We start from the raw sequence: 19,624 nt of genomic DNA, 5'->3' as shown, positions 1-19,624 counted from the left end.
ACCAAAATTTGTAGGACAATTATATTTTTTTTTTGAAAAAGAAAGATCAGAGCACATACAGTATGTTACTACATAAAGTAAATAATTAAAATAAATAATAGAGGACAAATTGAGTTTTAAAAGGTGAAATAAATGATGACTTCTTCTCATGGTCTAGAATTTTGATAAAAATTGGAAATTTCTGAAGACCCTATTTTGTCCCAAGTATTTCCTTTATAGACACCAAAATTTTCCAAAGAAATAAAAATAATTTTATTGATATATTAGCCTTTCCAATTACCCATTTAACATAAAATCATATCCCCATAATAACCATAAATCTAGAAATGCTTGTATTTTAATTTTGAATAATGTCATTCTATTTCCTGTATCATCTTATCATAGCATGAATCACTCTATTGTTAAAAACTCTCTTCAGAATTTCTTGGGAAAGGAATGGACAGAAAATTAGTTTCCTATTTGAGAGATTTCTTAGAATTTAAATAAATCTATTGGTTGAACTGAAACCACAAAATTAGCATTTTACTAATCATCAGATTTAAATAGCTGTGAAGCAAAGAGATCAGCCATCATCCCCATCAGCAATCCAGCTTGCTTCCTCCTCCCATTCTTGGGTTCAAGGTATTGTGTTTACATATGGCATTGATTTCACATTGTGTAATCTTTCACTTTTCATTAAGATGCATTTGTACCTTTTCTATGTGTTTGCAAATATTGATAGTTTCTTGTGATATATACTAATAGCTTAAAAATGCACTTGCAAATTTTGATACCACCCATCTCAGAGCTTTAGGAGAAAAATCAGTATAGTTTTATAAAGACTAAATCATTTTGGATAATTGGTAATTAAAATCATATATATATTGAAAAATTAGATACATAATTTTGGTAGAGATTTGTTGTGAGGTAACTGGAAATATTTGGATAATTCTATGGAAAGTTGTTATGCAAAATAATTTCTGATTTTTTAAATTACCGTAGTAAAGATCATACCTGTTAGAATATTTCAAGCCTATTTTTATTCCATGTCATTTGGCTAGTAAAATTAATTCTATGTAGGATATATAAATTATAGACATAACAAACACAGAGATATATGACGACTGTTGTAAAGATGGTTATATTTGGGTATTTGGAAAGATACAAATGGATAAAGCTTGTAAAATCATATTATATTCATAAATATACCTTCTTTAAAAATGCACTTAGATTCTGGAGTTTGTAAACTGAAGCAGCATATATAAAACATGTCAAAATAAATTGTACCTTATTTTGTTGACTAAGGTATAAACAGATTGCATGTGTAACCTGATTTTTTTCCTAATTTCTCTGGAAACCATTTTCCAAGAACACATAAATGTCAGTATTTCTAGATTCTTGCAGTTTTGTGGAACTCAAGAAATCAAACATGACAAGAAATCTGAATCTTATTCCATCCAATTCAATCATCTTCAAGGATATATCAATATAGCAAAACATGAAGTGATAGCTACATCCTTTTAAAAAATAACTGATGGAGGTTAATAGTGCTACATGATGCAGTGGCAGCAATTTTCACTCTTAAAGAACAAGACGTTCTAACATAGATAAAGGAGAAAGACATTTTTTAAAAATTTCAAGTAATTCAAATGCCAGTTCTCAGTAGATTTATTTATTAACCACTTTAACAAATCTGATGATCTAGAAGAAAATGTTTTTCTCTAAATTGTATTTAAATACTGATGGATGTTTCTCCAGTCCTCTGATAAAACCATATTACCACTACAAAGATCAAATGTTTTGTTTTAGAGTGTTAGTGAATACAAATATTGGTTAAGAACTTGGCATTTCTTAATATAAGCATTAATCAAGATAACTAGAATGATAAACATTTATATTGAATAGCAATATTTAAAATCATAAATTAATAAAAATGCTACTTCTCAAAACTATTTTTTTCATAAGATGCTCCTTTGTTGGAAAATCAAGAATTTCTTTTTTTATAGTTTTTCCTGAAACAAATTTTATTGTAAGACATAATTCTTTTTTATTTTGTTTTCTTACATAGGCCTGGGAAATCATGAAGCTTCTTATCCTTACCTGCCTTGTAGTGGCTGCTCTTGCCAGGCCTGTGAGTACAGTAGAGAATTTAAGATTCTTGTTAGACATGACCTGACATAACATTAAACACAAAATACTGAGAATAATAATCTTAAAGTATGGGATGATCTCTAATTAGCTACTGACGTGTTGATACTAAAGTTTTGGTAATGCTTCACATTTGATCATCATTATGTAGCCCATTCAGGCCCTTAATTCAAAATAAAATGTCTGACTTGATATACAACCATCTCACACACACACGCACACACACACACAAATTAAGAATAAAAAGTAAATAAAAGGAGAAATAAAGTATTGCACAATATAATAAATATCAAAAGAATTTAATTAGGTTCTTCCCTGGGTCCATTACAAAATTAGCATATTTGCAGACATATAATAAATGGCTGCCCAGTATTTCTTAGCAAGTATAGCATAAAGCCACAAGTTTCAGTGTATTTTACTTTTGAAGCCTAAGTCAGAACCCCATTTGAGATGGCTTGTGTCCATCATTTTTTTCCAAATTATAGAAAACCAGGTTGATTCTGCTGATTCAGAGATCAAGTTACTGTGGTCACTGTAGAGAGTGAACTGAAGTTAGATAATGTAAATGAAAAGAATCTTTCTTCTTAAAAACAAGTTATTCAATTAGTTATGCAAAGCAAAGTTATTTTGTCCCCATGTAATGTGTATCTAATGAAAGTGAGAGCAATATACAGGGATCACCTGAGTACAAATCAATACAGATAAAATAATGATCTGGGATATTTGGCCTTTGAAACTACCAAATACAGAAGCAAAAGTTTCTGGTATGCTGCGATAATCTATTGATGAGACTTTTATTCTCAAAATCCCCATTTGTAGAATGCAGAATCACCAATCACAATAACCACCACTTTTTAACCAATACAGTTTTTTACCCTACACCCTAAGCACCCATAGAAAGCGATATCTGACTGCAAGTCTCTTAGAAATGTGTCATTGGATTAGTTCTTACCTTGCCCTTTCACAAATGAAATGGATAAAAGTGTCCAGAAAACAGATGCTACACTCCTATTGCAAGAACACATCAGTTTTTTACATGCTATCATTTAACAAACTCAAGTCTTATCCTCACAGTCAAAATGCAGGTTGAGATAAAATTTTATATAATTTAATTGATGATAAAAATAAAATCCAGACAAACAACATATGGTTAGGAAAATACACCTTTTGCTCCAAAAATTTCTAATGGTTTAAAATCACCTTTAGAACTATCATGTAATGTAAATAGTTCAGAAATCTAAATAACTTCTTTATCATTTTGGATTAATTAAAACTCAAAATCTCAGTTTTAGCCTTTTTATCTAGTTTTCTCAATTCTTTGACATTTTCTAGAGGGAAATAACTTATTTTTCTTTGATATTTTTCAAAATAATTATGGTTCTTTTGTTTTGTTTTTGCTGTCAGGAAAATTTGGTCTCAGACAGATTTAGCTATTAAAATACAAACCTTTTTTAAAAAGCAAGGTTATAATTCATAATATTATATGTATATTGTTGTTGTATATTTATTGCTTTTTGTTTTTTAGTTTTACAATCCTTGCATTGTTTTTCACAGAAATTTTCTGGTAGTAGACACCCAGAACTCATTCAAGTAAGTATTCTATTTTATGCTCCAAGAACATCCTCTAATTCTGCAACTTAGATGATATTATATTGACAGCATATAGACCCTAGACCTGTTCCTTCTTTTTCTATGAAATAGCCAGTTTCACACTCACTGAGGTATAATAACTTTAATTCAAGTACTGACAAATGCTGTTTTGTTCTCACAAACCTTCTTGGAGAGGAGGGCATAGGGACTTTGATAAACATCTGTGGTTAATAAAAATCTTAATATTCAAGAGATACAGTTACCTAGACAGAATATTTTAATATGGTTTATTTTAATATACTGATTCTTTCTACTTCTATTACCTGCACTCAAACATATGATTTACAACTTGGTTTCACTTAACACATTGTCTCTTGAATTAGAAACCTCGATCACACCTTTCTATAAATTATTAATCCTCCACTCTGTCCACAATTAACTAATACCTTTTTATTTTTATTTATTCTTTGTAGAATGAACCAGACAGCAGAGAGGTACGGTTTTTCCTTCTCTCTTTCAGTTAGTTATGATGAATGTTGAATGTCTGCTTCATTCCAATTTTTATTTACCTTCAAATATACTCATGTGCTCAGGTACAGGGATAACTCTCTGAATTCTCTGTTTTGATTAAATCCTTATTCAATTCCTCCTTTGACATTTTGATAGGCATGGACTTACTAAATCTCCAGGCCTGGTGAACAAAGACCCAAATAGGGTATCTCCTTTGGATTTTAAAATTAGACAGTAAGACTAAACTTAAGTATCTTCTCTTCTACCTAAGAAATATGCTGGCTTACCAAATTAAATGGAGACCTTGGGTTCAAATGGAAAAACATGATGCTCTTTTTTGGTGTGTTTTCATTTTTATAATTCACAACTTAATTTCTATAGGAAACCCTCAAAGAAAGACAGTTTTCCAGGTTTGTTCTGGTGAGTGTTATCCACTTCTTCTTAAAAGACAAACATATTTTTCCAGGAAAATTAATTTAAATTTAGCTTATAAAAGTTTTTTCACTCAACTTGATTAAACTTTCCCTTCATTCAGTCACCCAGGCACCCACAAAGAATATTGAAACCACAGATGCAAATATTAAAGAGCTGCTTTAAATTCAAATTTTATACTTTTGCCTCTTTGCACACTTGTGCTTTCCTTTGCATAATCTATGTAGAATAAACAGCTTCCACACTCATTAAGATGGAATGTTCTCTATCTCTAAATAATAACCCATATATGTTGTGTAATTTTGTGACTTTATTGTCAAATAGAACACAAATAGGAATTTCACTTCAAGGATACTATTTCAAAGATTTGGGGCAACCCAATTTTGCCTGAATGATTTTTAATATAATCTTTCTTTCTTCCTTTTTTTTTTTGTAGCCTATAGGAAGAGAATTAAGAGAGGTAAGAAAGTCTCAAGATTACTATAGGGTGAACAAAGGGAGGCAAGTGTAGTGCTTGCCCAGTCAGTGTTGTGCTGTCCAATTCTTTATTGTCTTTTTACGTAAATAGCCACTAGATTTATTGAACCAGACAGATGAGATACAGAGGACTCAGAACTATGACTAAAACAAAATGAAAGATAATAATAATAATAAAATTCAGTGGAAAAAATGTTTTAAATATTCTAAGTGCACATTTACATATAGTTTAAGCAAAGAAAGCTTAGCGAAGAGACAATGTTAGAAATGATAGAGCAAGCAATATTAGTGCATTCAAGAAAAACATACTTGTTTTTTAACTTGGAGCAGCACAGTGTAAGGCAAACTATCTCACAGATTTTTATTCCTTTATGTCTCTCTTCATTAATGTTGTTTTTCTGCTCTATTCCTAAGGAATACCAAAATGAAATGAACAGGGTAAGGAACACCAATGATATTTAAATTATTTTAAAATTTGTCTTTTCAAAAGTATATTTTACAAGCTGTACTGTATTGTTTTTAGCAGAGAGAACTTCTGAGAGAAAAACAAGAAAAACAGAGTGATGAAATCAAGGTACCAAAAATTTTCTTAAAATACTATGGCAAAAAAAATGTATTCTTGCACTAAAAGAAGTGTTTCAATTTAGAAAACATATTTTTTCTGTGGCATTTATGTTTTCCTTGAACTTTTCAGACATTCAAATGGCCAGTGAATTCTGTTGAGAATTCTAAAGAATACTGATTTCATTGACTTAACTTTGTAGCTATGAGGAGATAAGGCATTAAAATGAATGAATGAATGAAATTATGGATTGGTCAACTGTTTGCATTTATCACCAAAGTTGATGGAATGCTTCACTAAGGATATTACATAAAGTAATATATCTGTTCCAAGAATGTTTTACATAGTCACAGTTGATCCACTTTCTTTGTAAACATGATTTAAAAAAGAAATTCATAGATTTTTAATATATATGGTGTTGAGACCACAAAGTGCTCAAAATTTCTGACATAAAAATGTACATCTCCTTAACTATCCTTCATACCTGAATGAGTGTCTTTTCTTGGCAAGATACTAAGAATGAATCAACTGAAATAAAATGTTGTTTTAAAATTATCAAATCCAATATAAGGAAAAGAGAAAAACAAAACATTTCCTTTAAATACCCTACCCACATTGAAGTTTTGACTGTTAAGTCAAAACTAAGGCAAATATCTCTAATTCAAAGAAAATAATATTTTATATGTCAGCCAGAATTAGCTGGATAACTAAACCAACACTAATATTTTGAGCTTGTTTACGACAATATCACTATTCTGTATATTGCCATTGTCATGAACACCGAACACAATGTACTAGATGAGGAAAATCATTTTGCTGAAGTATTCATGTGTCATTTAACCAATTCTTTGTGTAGTTTTACTTACCACACATCTTTAATCCAAAGCTCCTGTTTAACATCCAAAAGTCAAGTTAAAGAAAAAACGATGTTAAGCTGTTTAAAAGAAAGTGTAGGATTATTACATTGATTTGTCACAACATATAAAAATCCAAAATAGTTTTTATTAAACTCTGGAATGCAAATTAGGGAGGTAAATCCTTTGGTTAACTCAAGCCAAAGTAGGCAGGCTTTTTGTTTTCCTTATCCCTTAGCTATTGCATCAATTTTCTATTTTCTTTGGCATCTACTATATTTGCTAATTATTATTTTACATTTGAATATTCATCATGAAAAATAAAATTAATTCTCTTTTCTTTTTCTTAAGGAACATGTCATGGGAGACTCTGTGGTAAGATGGCTCTATTTCATTAATAAATTCTACCCTCATACATCACACATAGTAGATGCTATATGCTTTAAGAAAGCTATCTTCTCAACTGGAGCAAGATTTAACTTCTCAAACAGGGCCATTTTACCCAAGAATGTAGTGCTGTGCCAGATAAAGTTAAAATTGGAAAAGGAACTTATCATTTAAATAATTATCAGTGATCAGTAAACATGGCTAATGTATTAAAATGAAAAGTAAAAAGCAAGTGTACGTGAATGTTTAAAATGAAACATGAGACTACCACAAAACCCTGTCTCTGACGTCTAAAGGTTTGAGCTCACTCTCTTCTGTGCTGGGGGTAGTCCTTGCACAGAAAGAATCTATGCAGCAATCGCCTAGCATAAGCCTAATTTAAAAATATGGAAGAAAAAATCTGCTAGCTCATAATATATGGTTAATCAACTCTTACGATAGATGAAAAGTCTGTTGAATATTAATATGAATCTTTTAAAATAGGTTCATAGGAACAAATATGTTCATATGTAAACATACATACATGACTTAAAAGACTAAACCTTTCAAAGTGTAGATGTTTTAAAAGATGGTGTAATTTTGGTTCTATGCTGAAATTGATTGTTGCATTTCCTTGTTTCCAGTTTATTCACATCAAAGTAGCCACAAGGATAAAATGAGAATAAACACTCAACTCAGGGTTCTGTGTGACCCAACTCACTAGCACTCTTTCTTCAAGTCTCATTTTTATCACAAAAATCCATGTACATTTGCATTCTACTCAATCATATGCTTGTGTTCAATAAAAAAAAATGTTCTTAAGTTATTCAGTAAGTCATTATACCTCCACTTTAAATAAATTTTTATCAATATTTTACATAAAATTGATACTCCAAGAAAATACATTATATTAGCCTTGAATCTTTTCATACCATTTCTTTCAGTTCTGAAACTAGAAGTTAGCAACTTAGTATGAAAGTGTGGAACTAATTTCCTTCCGATTCTAAAAGTTCCAGGTACAGTAACACTGTTTTTTTTCTCTTAGCAAAGGGAATCTGGCAGCAGTTCATCAAGTGAGGTAAATAATTTTGATGTTGATCTAGTGTACTAATCCCAGTTGGTGCTTGAACAATAGAGATTTGAATATGTGGGTCCACTTCTATGTGGATTTTTTTCAGTAAATACAGTATAGTACTATTAATATATTTTCTGTTCCTTATGATTTCCTTAAAGGTATTTTCTTTTCCCTAGCTTATTTTATTGTAGGAATGAAGTATATAATACAATAATACATATAACATATAAAATATGTGTTAATCAATTTTGTGTTATCAGCAAGGCTTCTAGTCAACAGTAGGCTATTAATAGGAGAGTTAAAATTATAGAGGAATTTTCAGCTTAGGTTGGGGGCTCAGGGCCCCAACCCCCTTGTTGTTCATTGGTCAACTGTAGTTAGAAAATGTTTATGAAAGCTTATTGTACCATGAAGGTCTCATTGTACAAGGTACTCATATGTAGTTCTATCCTAATTTGACATGTAAATATCAACCCAACTGATGTAAGAAAGCAACTATCTGTCAGAGACAAAATTACAGAATTATTTCTGGGCAAACAATCTTCTGGACATCTGAGGTGCCCAAGCATTTTTTTCCTAATTATTTTTGCCCTTCCCAGATTTGGTAGAACTCTATCCTGTTATTAAAAATTATAATAATGGTTATGCTTCTAAATCAATGATGTAAAAATGTTACATTCTGTGTAGAAATCAACAAATTCTAGGTTAATGAGACACTGGAATCCTTTACAGCTTGCTAATCTAAAGAAAAAAAATATAGCAGGTATAGGTGATGAGGTTTTTCCTTTAACTTTGGGAGAAGACCTTCATCCAAGTTACAAAATAAAATTAACTCAATTATGTGGTTTCTGTGAACTCAGAAATGGTGAATATTTCATATCTACCTTCAACATCCTGAAAAACTTCCCTGGTGAAAATAGTGAGAGAAAAGGGAGCTTCGAGTCTAACATGTGCCTCAAATTACTTATCTTGTCTCAGTTATCCAGGAATTTGTGGCTAACATCAGGTTACCACAGGTTTAGCAATACTATATAGTTAGTTAATATTGTTACTTTAAATGTAAATTAATAAGATATAAAACTAAAACTGTACATACTTTTTTTTCAGGAAGTTTTTCCCAGCAGTGCAGAGGTGAGATATATTTGCTAAGTTTAAAATATATATGTTACAATTTACTAAAACAACACATACATATATAAATATATGTAATATTACATATGTTTTTTTTTATTTTAGCAGAAGCATATTATGAGGGAAGATGTGGTCAATCAACACTATCTGGTAAAATTTCATTAAAGTTTATCGATAGCAAATGTATCAAAGCATGAGTAAGGGTGTAGTATTGATAAATTAGTTCTCCTCAATATCTACTAAACTTTAATTCATAGTAAGCAGTCTGATGGACTCTAGAAGTTTATTGATTCCTATCTGAAAATAAAACTAACAACTTTTTTATCCCAGCATTTAATTCACTTCAGTCAAATATTTGTATTTTATTGTCTGCTTTTATATTTGAAAGACATAGTGTTTAAGTGGCACTCTACAGATTTGGCCAGACTTGAGTTTGATTGTAAACTCTACATTTTACCCACATATGATGTTAGACAGTTTACTTATCTTTTGTAAGTCTATAACTTAATTCTAAAATGACAATGTAATAAAGTTTAAATGATGTAAAGCAATTAATACAATCTATTGCACAAAGTAAACAACTAATGAATGTGGCTAGTATTAGAAATATCATCATTTTTTGTTCAGTTCATCTAATACTCTAATTTAATTTTGCCAAAGTTAAATCTTCAGTCAGAAAGCAAAAACAACTTTCAATTTTCTTAGTAATTCTGACATAAAATACAAAGAAATAAAATTGCCTGAGTACTCATTTATATCTGACTGCATTGTAATTTATTTTAAGTAAAAATTAGTTAAGAAAGTAGTTTTCTTATGTTTTAAAAAGGCATAATTGAATTAGTCCAATTTCTATTTGTGATAGAAATAACATTAGAGTAGGGTAAATAGTTCCACATTCTTTACTCTTGGGAAAAGGCTTTGTGGGATTTTAACTTCATTACTTGAAAATGATAGGGTGGGACTGAATGGTATCCAAGCAATTGAGAATATTTTTCATTTTGAATAGGAACAGCTTCGCAGACTGAACAAATATAACCAACACCAGCTGGTAATATTTATTGTAATACAAAGTCATATTCTGCTGTATTAAAATATATTACATTTTGAATTGGGTTCACTCAAATATGTTTTCACTTTTCTAAAGAAATTATTTATTCTAGACTTGACCTTTAATAACTGACAAACTTTTAATACAATTGCCTATTTATTTACTGTCAAGGCTATTTCTTTGCATTTCTGCCTAGACTAATACTATATGTCATATCTATAATTATTAATCAGAAAGAAATGTACTTTGACTGAATTCTACATCAAATCTTTTTAGAGCATCCCTAATGATACATTATATTCAGGAATTTATCATTTGTTTATTTTCCCAAATTCAATTCTGGTTGGGGATTCCATAAATATGCCTGCTTATGAAAACACAGATATGCCAAATAAACATTCTGTTTAAGGAAACAATGTAGACCTTAGAGAAGGAATCAGGAGTACTCAACATTCAAATTGCTTTAGTCAAAACTCTCTAAGAAAGAATGAGTTGATCTTATTGTCTCTGGACCTATTTCCTAATGTGTAAAAAGGAACTGTAGCTATTCTTACTTCCTGTTGTTATTTTGAATATTGAATGAGCAATCCCCCAATCAGCTATCCCTGAGTCTAGCTTACAGGAAGTCCAGTAAAATGTTCATCCCACCTCTTTCTGTCCCTGCCCAGTTTCTATAAAAGTTGTCCATGACACTTCTGATAGTATTATGAAGGCCTTTCATTGGGGTGTGTTTGAATTATGTGTCATAAACTCCCTATGTGCTAAGGGTGTGCAAAGATCAAAAACATCAATCAGCACAACCCTTGTACCATGATTTAGTTTTGATCCTTTTGAGTGTTGTAGTCTTTTACTGGGAGGACAAAAAATCAAAAAACAAAAATCAGAACAAAACAAAAAAATGCTTTTAGTTATAGCAAAGAAATTTGACTTAATTAAGACCAGGAAAAAGGCCTTATCCTAGTTTAGTAAAGTTATATTTTTCACATTTTTTTTTTCATCAAAGTCAATAATGAATTTAATTTGGACTCCCATCTGTTATTCTTATTTCAGTTTCCCAGTTGCTTGTGTTTAAAATCCAAATAAATTTAAATATATCAGTACTCCAGGGGATTCATCATTACTGATCTAAGAAATTATGTGAAAAATATATTTTGTTACCTTAGCTATGATATAGCTAGGCTGCAACCTTCACAAGTGCTGGTCTTGCCCATAGTGCTCATCGTATTTCATAGTTGTGTCCCAGAACTTAGCATAGCCCCTGAATGAGTGAAAGTACCTAGTAAATGTTTACTATTCATAATGAATAAATGAATAAAATCAATATACTAAAAGAAAATATTTTTTCTTCCTCAGGAAGCTATCTATGACCAGGTAAGATTATTTATTAAGTATAGGATATTTTAACATTTCCTTTATGTGCTGTGTTTTTATAACATGTGCTCTTCTTTCTTTAACAGAAATATATTCCAAGAGAGAATTTGTTCTTCCATCCACAACTGGTAATATCTTATTTAAAATTTATCAAAGATAAAATGTAAATGATTTAAATGACTAATAAACAGCCATGAAGAGAAAATATGTAGTCCCCAGAATATGAACCCTAACAAATTTGTTACTTTCCCAAACTATCGTAAGCCTGGCCTTAGTTGAATTTTTTTTCTGAAGTTAGAAAATATAAAAAGCATTTTGACAATTTTTTGTAATTCTGGCAGTTTATCCTAGATTTCATTGATGATGATATACTCTTGGTATTTCTTGGTACATGGTAAAATGAATGTGTTGTACCAGATGATATCTAAGTAATTTAAAATACGCTGTATTTTCTTTATTACAGCAACAATTTCGCAGAATGAGTGAATACAACCACATCCAATTGGTAATATTTTGCTTGATAAATCACACAATAATAACATTCTGTGAAGTTTAAATGTTTGTTTTTAAATAGTCTCACACTTTTGAAGAGATCTTCTTCTCAGGCAGTTATTTCTCATTCTCAACTTTCCAAAATGATTTATATTAACTGACCTGAGAGATGAGAACTACTTGTCACTATTCTTTGGAATAGGAGCTGTTCTCTCTATCTCAGCTAAAGAAGGCATCATATTTATAACCATAAGCACTATGAAATGTTTATCTCCAAGGTTACATTAATTTCTCTTTAACAGAGTTCTTATTTTACATCTTTTATGCCCATAATTTGATTCTCAAATGTGATTTATATTCAGTAACCTCAAGCTCAGTTACAGTTTTGCTCTCTTGAGCAAAACACATTGGAGATCTATGAGTTGACACACTTTTCTTTTGAAGAAACCATCTAGAGAGTTACTGAATGTCTTCGTCAAAACACTCTGTCTGCTCACCTGTGAACTGAGATCTTCATTAATACATAACACATGCTGATTCTTCCCTGCCCTGAATTCCATCCATTCCACAGTGCTGCTGGAGCTTCTGATTTCATTTTTAAGGCAATAACCAATTACAATCAATATGTACTGCCATAAAAATTCTGATTCCTGTGTATAGCTAGGCAAATTCCATACCAATCGTGGAGCCCTCCAACCACTACTTTCCACTTAGTGAGTCTTGTAAGATTGTTGATGTCTGAGAAGAAATTGTCTCCCGGTAATACAATTAACAAAATTACTATCAGTTCCCAGCTCTCTAGCTTAAAAAGCATTTTAAATAGGTTGCTTCTTCCATCTTTGAAGTTTTATTCAGCCTTAAAAGGTAACTGATTCTCTTTTCCTTTCTATGATCTCACAGAGTAATCACCTCTTGTGTTGCTTGTAGCCATGTGTCAGAAAAGAATGAAATGATTCATTTTCAGAGATTCGAAACAGTGGTTGCTCATAACATTGATGCTTTTCAATGATCTTTCCTTCCAGCCTTTCCAACAGTTCTACCAACTTGATACCTATCCCTATGCTGTTTGGTACTACCCTCCACAATTCATGCAGCCTATTGCTTACCAGCCATTCTACGACATCACAAAACCCACCGTCTCTGAGAACATTGAAAAAACTGACATTGCATCAGAGTGGTGGTAAGTTCATTTAAATTACTCCATATTGATGACCTACCAAAGGAAATAAAATAAACTTACTTCCAGAACATGCCATTAAAACAGATTTATAATGAACACGGTAAATCAATGTTTAATGTTCATACTAGAGTTTTCTGAAATGGAAAATTGGTAATACTTTTTTGCATCTATGGCTAATGTTAAAATCCAATAGTCAGGAACATGTGGAGCAGTGCTAACTATTCTATAAGTGAAATTCATTCTGATAAGGGTGGGGAAAAATCTCTCCAGATTAAAAATATGAAGAGCTCTTATAGATAATTCAACTTTATCCTCTTTGCATTTTTACTAAGCTTTAAATGCTTTCCTTTTGGTTATACCCATGATGTACATAAGGATGAAAGGTGGGGAATAGATCATAGATTTTGGCATCCTGCCATCCTAAATTCAAATCCTTTTTGCTTACTTGAAATAATATAGCAATGCTTATATTTTAAAGCTCTAAAGGTGATTAAATATAATATAATAATCTTTGCTAAGTATAGAGCAGGGAAGTTAGACACAAAAAGTAGCAGTCATTTTTCCCTGTTTTAGAAAAAATTTATTGCTGTCTTTATCACTTTATTACTTATCACTCAAAAATTTTAACAATTTTTTTCTTTAGAAAAATTAAGTCAATTCTCAGAAACTCCACAATTATGGCTCATGGTAAGTTTGGAAATTACCTAACCATTGATCCTTTTTCCATGTAAGGACTAAGTGCAAAGATATGATTGGAGACTATAAAGTTTGTGTTTTTGTCTATATTTTTCCTGAGGTCTAGCTACTTGTGGACACATTAGCACTTAGATAATAATTAAATTGGCATAGACATTTGCAATTTTGTTTCATAATCATACTATACTTAAATATAAACTTAAAAATTACCTAATTTTAACTATCATAATATATAATACTGAGACTCCTATACAAGTATAGGAATGTGACTATTACTAACTTTCCATGAAGATGTGACTTTGAGACACTGGAGAACCCAGCAGTGGTATCTTGTTTACTCTCTGCAATAGAAAGCCTTGGCAAGTCACAAAGTGAAACTAGGTGATGTTTAGTAGGCAAACACACCGCAACATGCATAGATTTGTTTTAATTACCTTCATCTACTATATTGGAGCTTCTAATTGTGTGTGTGTGAGTGTGTGTGTTTTCCATTTCCAATGGTGGATACTTCCCTTCCAACAGATCAAACTAAGGAATATGTTAAAAATCTGAACTATATGGAAACCTTTTCTTCTAATTGCTTTGCCATATCTTCTAGTCACTGTAAATTAACATACTATCTAGTCATAAATTGTTTTTATAACTTAATAATTAGGAGCAATGGGTATGTATGCCAGGAACAGGGTAGCACAAATAACACTGTGAGCTTCCTCTTAAGAGAAAGAGAAAATGATGATTAAAATGTATCATATCATGATCGTCTCTTTCCCTCAATAATATGTAATATAACCATTTATTTATTTTTCTGTTTACAGATGTGATTGAAAATTCCATGCTCTAAATTTCTTCTATCATGTAAAACCATCTGATCCAAAGGCTTCAGCTGTTATTTTAGAATAGGACAATCCCAAATTGAGGACAATCTTTCTTCTTCTGTTCTCTGCTTTACATTAGATAACACATCATTATTTTCCTTAGGCTATATTTTCCTGATGGTTTACTTGCCTAAATTCCAGTTGTATCATGCCAGTATGAAGTCCATTGAATCAGAGTGTATTAAAGTCTTTATTAAGTCTCTTATATGGATATTTTGTATACATATGCTTTTTCTGTAAGTGCCATCATTTCACATAATTGTGTGCAGTGACTGAGTTTTTTTTTCTTTTCAATAAACTACATTTTAAGGCACAATACATAGTTCCTGTCCTTATTCCATTCAGCAATGTTTAATCCTTTATGAGTCTTATGAATGTAACACTTTGTTTTCACTATATTTTGTATAACACTTTCACATCAATGAAAAAATTTTAATGTCACTTATGGCTGATGGTGGCCAATCATAAACTGGGTCTGAGGACTTCCATCTGAAGTGAGCTGTTCATAGGGCACCTCCCCTGGGACCACCGCAGAGGAGAATGGCAGTGTGGTGGTAGTGGGCACACTGGGAATTTGAACAACTGATTATGCAGTTTACTTTTGCCATCAGAACCCATTTTGGTCCAATTCACTTAATTATACCTGTATTTATAGCAAGGTAGTTTAGAGAATAACCATTTAGAGGGTCATCTCAGCACACACATTCACCTAATATCCACTGTGGGCTGTTCAGTATCTTCCAGAGCCCAATAAGGAGCTATTTCTCAAAATGACAATATTTACTTGCTCTGGTATCCTAAAGCCCCTGGCGAGACTTACTTTTCATGGTATATTCCAGGCTCCCCAACCAACCTAACTTGTCATGACCCTTTATGAGCCACCACATCCACCAAGTCATTACATACAAATGACAAAGGTCTCTTGTACCACAGCCTAAACCAACTAGAGAGTCATCAGCTTTTCTGCACCTTACTGATTATATATATAACACCCAAACATGAATATTTTGCCTTGAAAATCAAAAGAAAGCCATTTAGCATTGGGTCTTCTGCCTTCTTTCAGTGTTAAGAAGTACAAGGTGATACAACTTGTTTTCATCTACAGAAAGTTTGCCAACATACTCAGACTCCTGGGCCTGCAGGAAATTAGTGGAGGATGCAGGCCCCTGTGTCATCATTAAATGTATCTCTCAGTTTCTGTTATCATGTCACTTCCAAAAGCATCAAGGACTTGATACTTTTTTTGTTATGAATCCTATAGGAACAAACTCATCGATTTAATGAATTATGAACCATAGAAAGATAAGACAGTTATGCTTCCTGCAGACTGCATTGTGGTACAAGACTAGAGAAGACATGTCCTTAAAAGTGTCACATGAGGCGGAACCACTGTTTTATAAGATGAAAGCACACTATTTCTGGTATTATTTTCTTCTTTAGTTTTAAAGGCAGAATGGAGAAAAAATCGTTTACCATGTTACTAGCCATAACACAAGTCCTAGGAATTTACCTGACGGCATATTTTAAAATACCACCTGTAATAAGTATCACCACCTCATTAAATTTGCAGTTATCCATTGATATTCTCCAAGAAGCTCTTGAGAAGGCCAAATGAGGAAACAGAGTAATGATATCATTCACTATCCTTGTATATTTTAGTTTTTAACAGTCACTACAATTGCTCCAGAGAAGCAAGATTGTTATTTTATTATGGAAGGAGACACAAGAATTATTTCTATTCAGTATTTTTTACCTCCTTTCTCCAGGGAGATAATGTGGGGATTCGATTGACCAGTTTCTAGATATACACTCTGAACTGAGAACTCACCATGAGTGATTTAGATTATCACCAGGCCTGAAAGGAGGCAAACTCCAGTGACAACAATGATTATTAGCTGACTAAGGGAAGTCCCAATATGAGCAACAGGTAATCAGAATATTCTCCGTTCCAAGTCATGAGTGGTAAGACAGACAATGGATCCCAGGGTCTGTAAGATGATCAGATAGTTCCCTTTTCCAAGGTTAATGCCTCCAAACTCACAGGGTGAAGTCAAGAACCAGGGTTGGAAATATGATGTTATTATATCAGGATCTTTCTTATAGAACTTTGGCTTCTCCTTCATTCAAGGGATATAAATCTACATATTGATTCTTATTCAGAAATTGGGGCTGGGGTGATCATCACTCTCTCTGATGGTAGCTTGACCCAGAATTCTGTTCTCCAGAATATTTTAATATTTATACATTAAAAAATCACCCTGATGAGACTGTCATTAAACTTTCCCTACAGTTATAATAATTAGCCTCACACACAGATCACTTCTGGTTTGACCATTTTTCAAGCAATAATTATCCCATCCACTACATCTCTGAAAATTTTAATTATCATCTTGCTTCAAGAGTTTACCTGTTATGTCTTGGTTTGGGGACACTAGGCTCCATTCCATCCTGAGATCAGAAATGCAGTTTCAATTACTGTGTACCTCTCGCTAGAGTTCTCAGTTAACTAGGAGTTTTATAGAAGTCTATTCTTCATGGAAAAACTTAAAGGATAGTCATTTCTGATTTATCTGTAAACACAGGGAAGTGATGGGTAATTAGAGTTAAGCATGTCTATCTACAGATGTTTTATAATGTTTCCCTCTTCATTATATTTACCAAACCTGACAGACAACAAATGAGTAAAAAAATGGTTGGGGGAAAAATGATACTGATAGTAAACTGAGGAATGTGTGCCTTCCCCTTCTGCTGTTCCCCCCAATCCATTGTTGTCGTGCAGAAATACACAGATCAAATGCAATGAAATCCTGGAACTCATAGGAGAAACCAGAGATGTGGGTTGAGGTGTAAAATCCCCTGATTTTTTAATATGGTCTGTTTTTTTTAATATAAAATACACAGTCCCCTTCCCTGTGTTTGCCCTATCTAAAGCTCCTAAGACACTATAGTCTACATACTCTGCTGTATACTAAGGAAAGAACTTTCTATGCTTTTTATTCTTACTTCCAGCCCATACATATCAAGATTGAATCCTAGGTAGAGTGAAGCAAAAATGAGGAATGGAAATTAAATTGAGGTAACCATTAGTTATAGCAAACAAAGAATCCATGATTGCATCATAAAAAGAGGCACAATGAGAGCTTCAGGAGCATTTGGGAGTTGGGAGTTCTCTAAATATTCCTTACCTTCCAACATATTTCACTTTTTACAATAATTAGTATTCCACTTTCCTAGATTTCACATGAGACCCACCATCTTTGTGAGTTTGTCTCATTTTAATTGCTGGAGATGGAATGTTTGTGTCCCTCCTAAATTCATATATTGAAACCCTAATGCCTGGTGTGATGGCATATTTGAAGGTGGGTCTCTGGGGAAAATTAGGTCATGAGGGTGGAACCTTCATGTGTGAGATTAGTGCCAATATAAGAAATGATATAAGAGTAATGATCTTTCTTTCTCTGACATGTGAGGATAAAGCAGAAGGTGGCTATCTGCAAGCCAGGAAAATAGACTTCACCAGATGCAGGATCTTCTGGCATCTTGAACTTGGACCTCTAGCCTCCAGAACTATGAGAAGTACATGTTTGTTGTTTAAGCTATTCAGTCTATGGTATTGTTATAGACTGATGTAAGACACTCATTGTGTAATTTAAAGCCTCAATCTTGAATTTTACTTCTTCCTCTAAAAAACTCTATGGTCATAAGCAGTGAAAGATCCACTAGCATAGAACCCTGACATAGGAACTTGATTCTATTCTGTCAGGAACCTCATGGTGACAAGTGATATAAATAAACCTTTTCTCAAATTAATAAAGACAAGAAAGGAATTTATTTGTTCACATAACTAAAAATTGCAAGGGTGAAGTACAGTTGAATTTAGGAATGTGAAAGTGGTCATTAACCCTTTTGTTTACCCTTCGACATCATTCTTCTTTGGACTGACTTAATTTGCAAGTGATAGGAAAGATGACTTCTCTACATCTCAAGGTTTTATGGTCATTCAGGTCCAAATCCCAGAGTAAGTGACTACATAGCAGCTTCCTTGAGTGTTCAGATATCAATAGAAGAATGCTAATTGGCTCTGCTCCATCAAATACCTCTCCCTTTGAATAAAGGATTATGGCATCATTATACTCCTAGACTGGAATATATGCTTTATCCAAGAGTCATTGAAATTTTCCTACATGTTAAAATACACCAAATGGCAATTGTAGAAGTTCAACATTAAGTCTTGTACACTACTTCAACTTTATCATTTTTAAATAATCCGCCCTTTGGGGAATAAATTTTAATGTCTTCCTATTTGCAAGATTTGTTTTCAGTAATTTCAGTAAAGCAAAAACCTTTTTGTTCTCTATTTTTTAAATAACTTGATCAAAGGTTTTCAACTTATTTTTGAACATTGTATAACCACAATCTGTATGACTCATTTTCTTAGTTTCCTAGGGCTGCTAAAATGAAGTACTACAAACTAGGTGGCTTAAAACAATAGAAATTTATTCTCTCATAGTCTGGAGGCTACAAATCGGATCAAAAGTGTTGTAGGGTCCTGCCTCTAGAGATCTTTATTTGCCTCTATCCTTGGCATTCCTTAATTTTGGCTGCATTTGTAACAGCATTACTCCAACTTCTTCCAAATTCATCTGGCTATTTCACTATGTATTTGTCTGTGTCCAAGTTTCCCTTTTCTTATAAGGACAACCATCTTCGGATTTAGAGCTCTCTGTAATCCAGTATGACCTTATCTTAACTTGATTACATCTACAAACTGCCTATTTCCAAGTAAGGTCATGTTCATAGGTATCAGGGGGTAGGACTTGAACATAATGTTTGAAAGG

At 32.3% G+C, this 19,624-nt stretch overlaps 1 protein-coding gene across 3 annotated transcripts; it reads left to right on the top strand.

The window, feature by feature from the left end:
- Positions 1-534: 534 nt before the first annotated feature.
- On the top strand, positions 535-15,096 carry CSN1S1 (casein alpha s1). 3 transcript variants are annotated; one of them, XM_073237504.1, is made up of 19 exons: positions 535-621; positions 2,048-2,110; positions 3,682-3,717; positions 4,191-4,211; positions 4,609-4,647; positions 5,096-5,119; positions 5,551-5,574; positions 5,663-5,710; positions 6,904-6,927; positions 7,964-7,996; positions 9,101-9,124; positions 9,230-9,274; positions 10,131-10,172; positions 11,526-11,543; positions 11,630-11,671; positions 12,007-12,048; positions 13,058-13,215; positions 13,859-13,902; positions 14,727-15,096. In XM_073237504.1, coding segments are annotated over exons 2-18 (672 nt in total). In that variant the 5' UTR covers positions 535-621; positions 2,048-2,059; the 3' UTR covers positions 13,860-13,902; positions 14,727-15,096. The 3 variants fall into 3 exon arrangements, with proteins under 3 accessions (XP_073093605.1, XP_073093604.1, XP_017518210.2); XM_073237503.1 differs by having other exon boundaries at positions 5,660-5,710; positions 9,233-9,274; XM_017662721.3 differs by having other exon boundaries at positions 536-621; positions 5,660-5,710.
- The last annotated feature ends 4,528 nt before the right edge of the window (positions 15,097-19,624 follow it).

Source organism: Manis javanica, chromosome 5, assembly GCF_040802235.1.
Source record: "Manis javanica isolate MJ-LG chromosome 5, MJ_LKY, whole genome shotgun sequence".
Classification (NCBI taxonomy): Eukaryota; Metazoa; Chordata; class Mammalia; order Pholidota; family Manidae; genus Manis; species Manis javanica.
This window is presented reverse-complemented; position numbering and strand designations above follow the sequence as displayed.

Excerpts from the sequence above, each read along its gene's own strand:
- CSN1S1 (XM_017662721.3), top strand. The coding sequence starts at position 2,060 with ATGAAGCTTCTTATCCTTACCTGCCTTGTAGTGGCTGCTCTTGCCAGG. Across the intron at positions 9,275-10,130 it reads TGGTCAATCAACACTATCTG|GAACAGCTTCGCAGACTGAA; the intron begins GTAAAATTTCAT and ends CATTTTGAATAG. Across the intron at positions 12,049-13,057 it reads AATACAACCACATCCAATTG|CCTTTCCAACAGTTCTACCA; the intron begins GTAATATTTTGC and ends CTTTCCTTCCAG.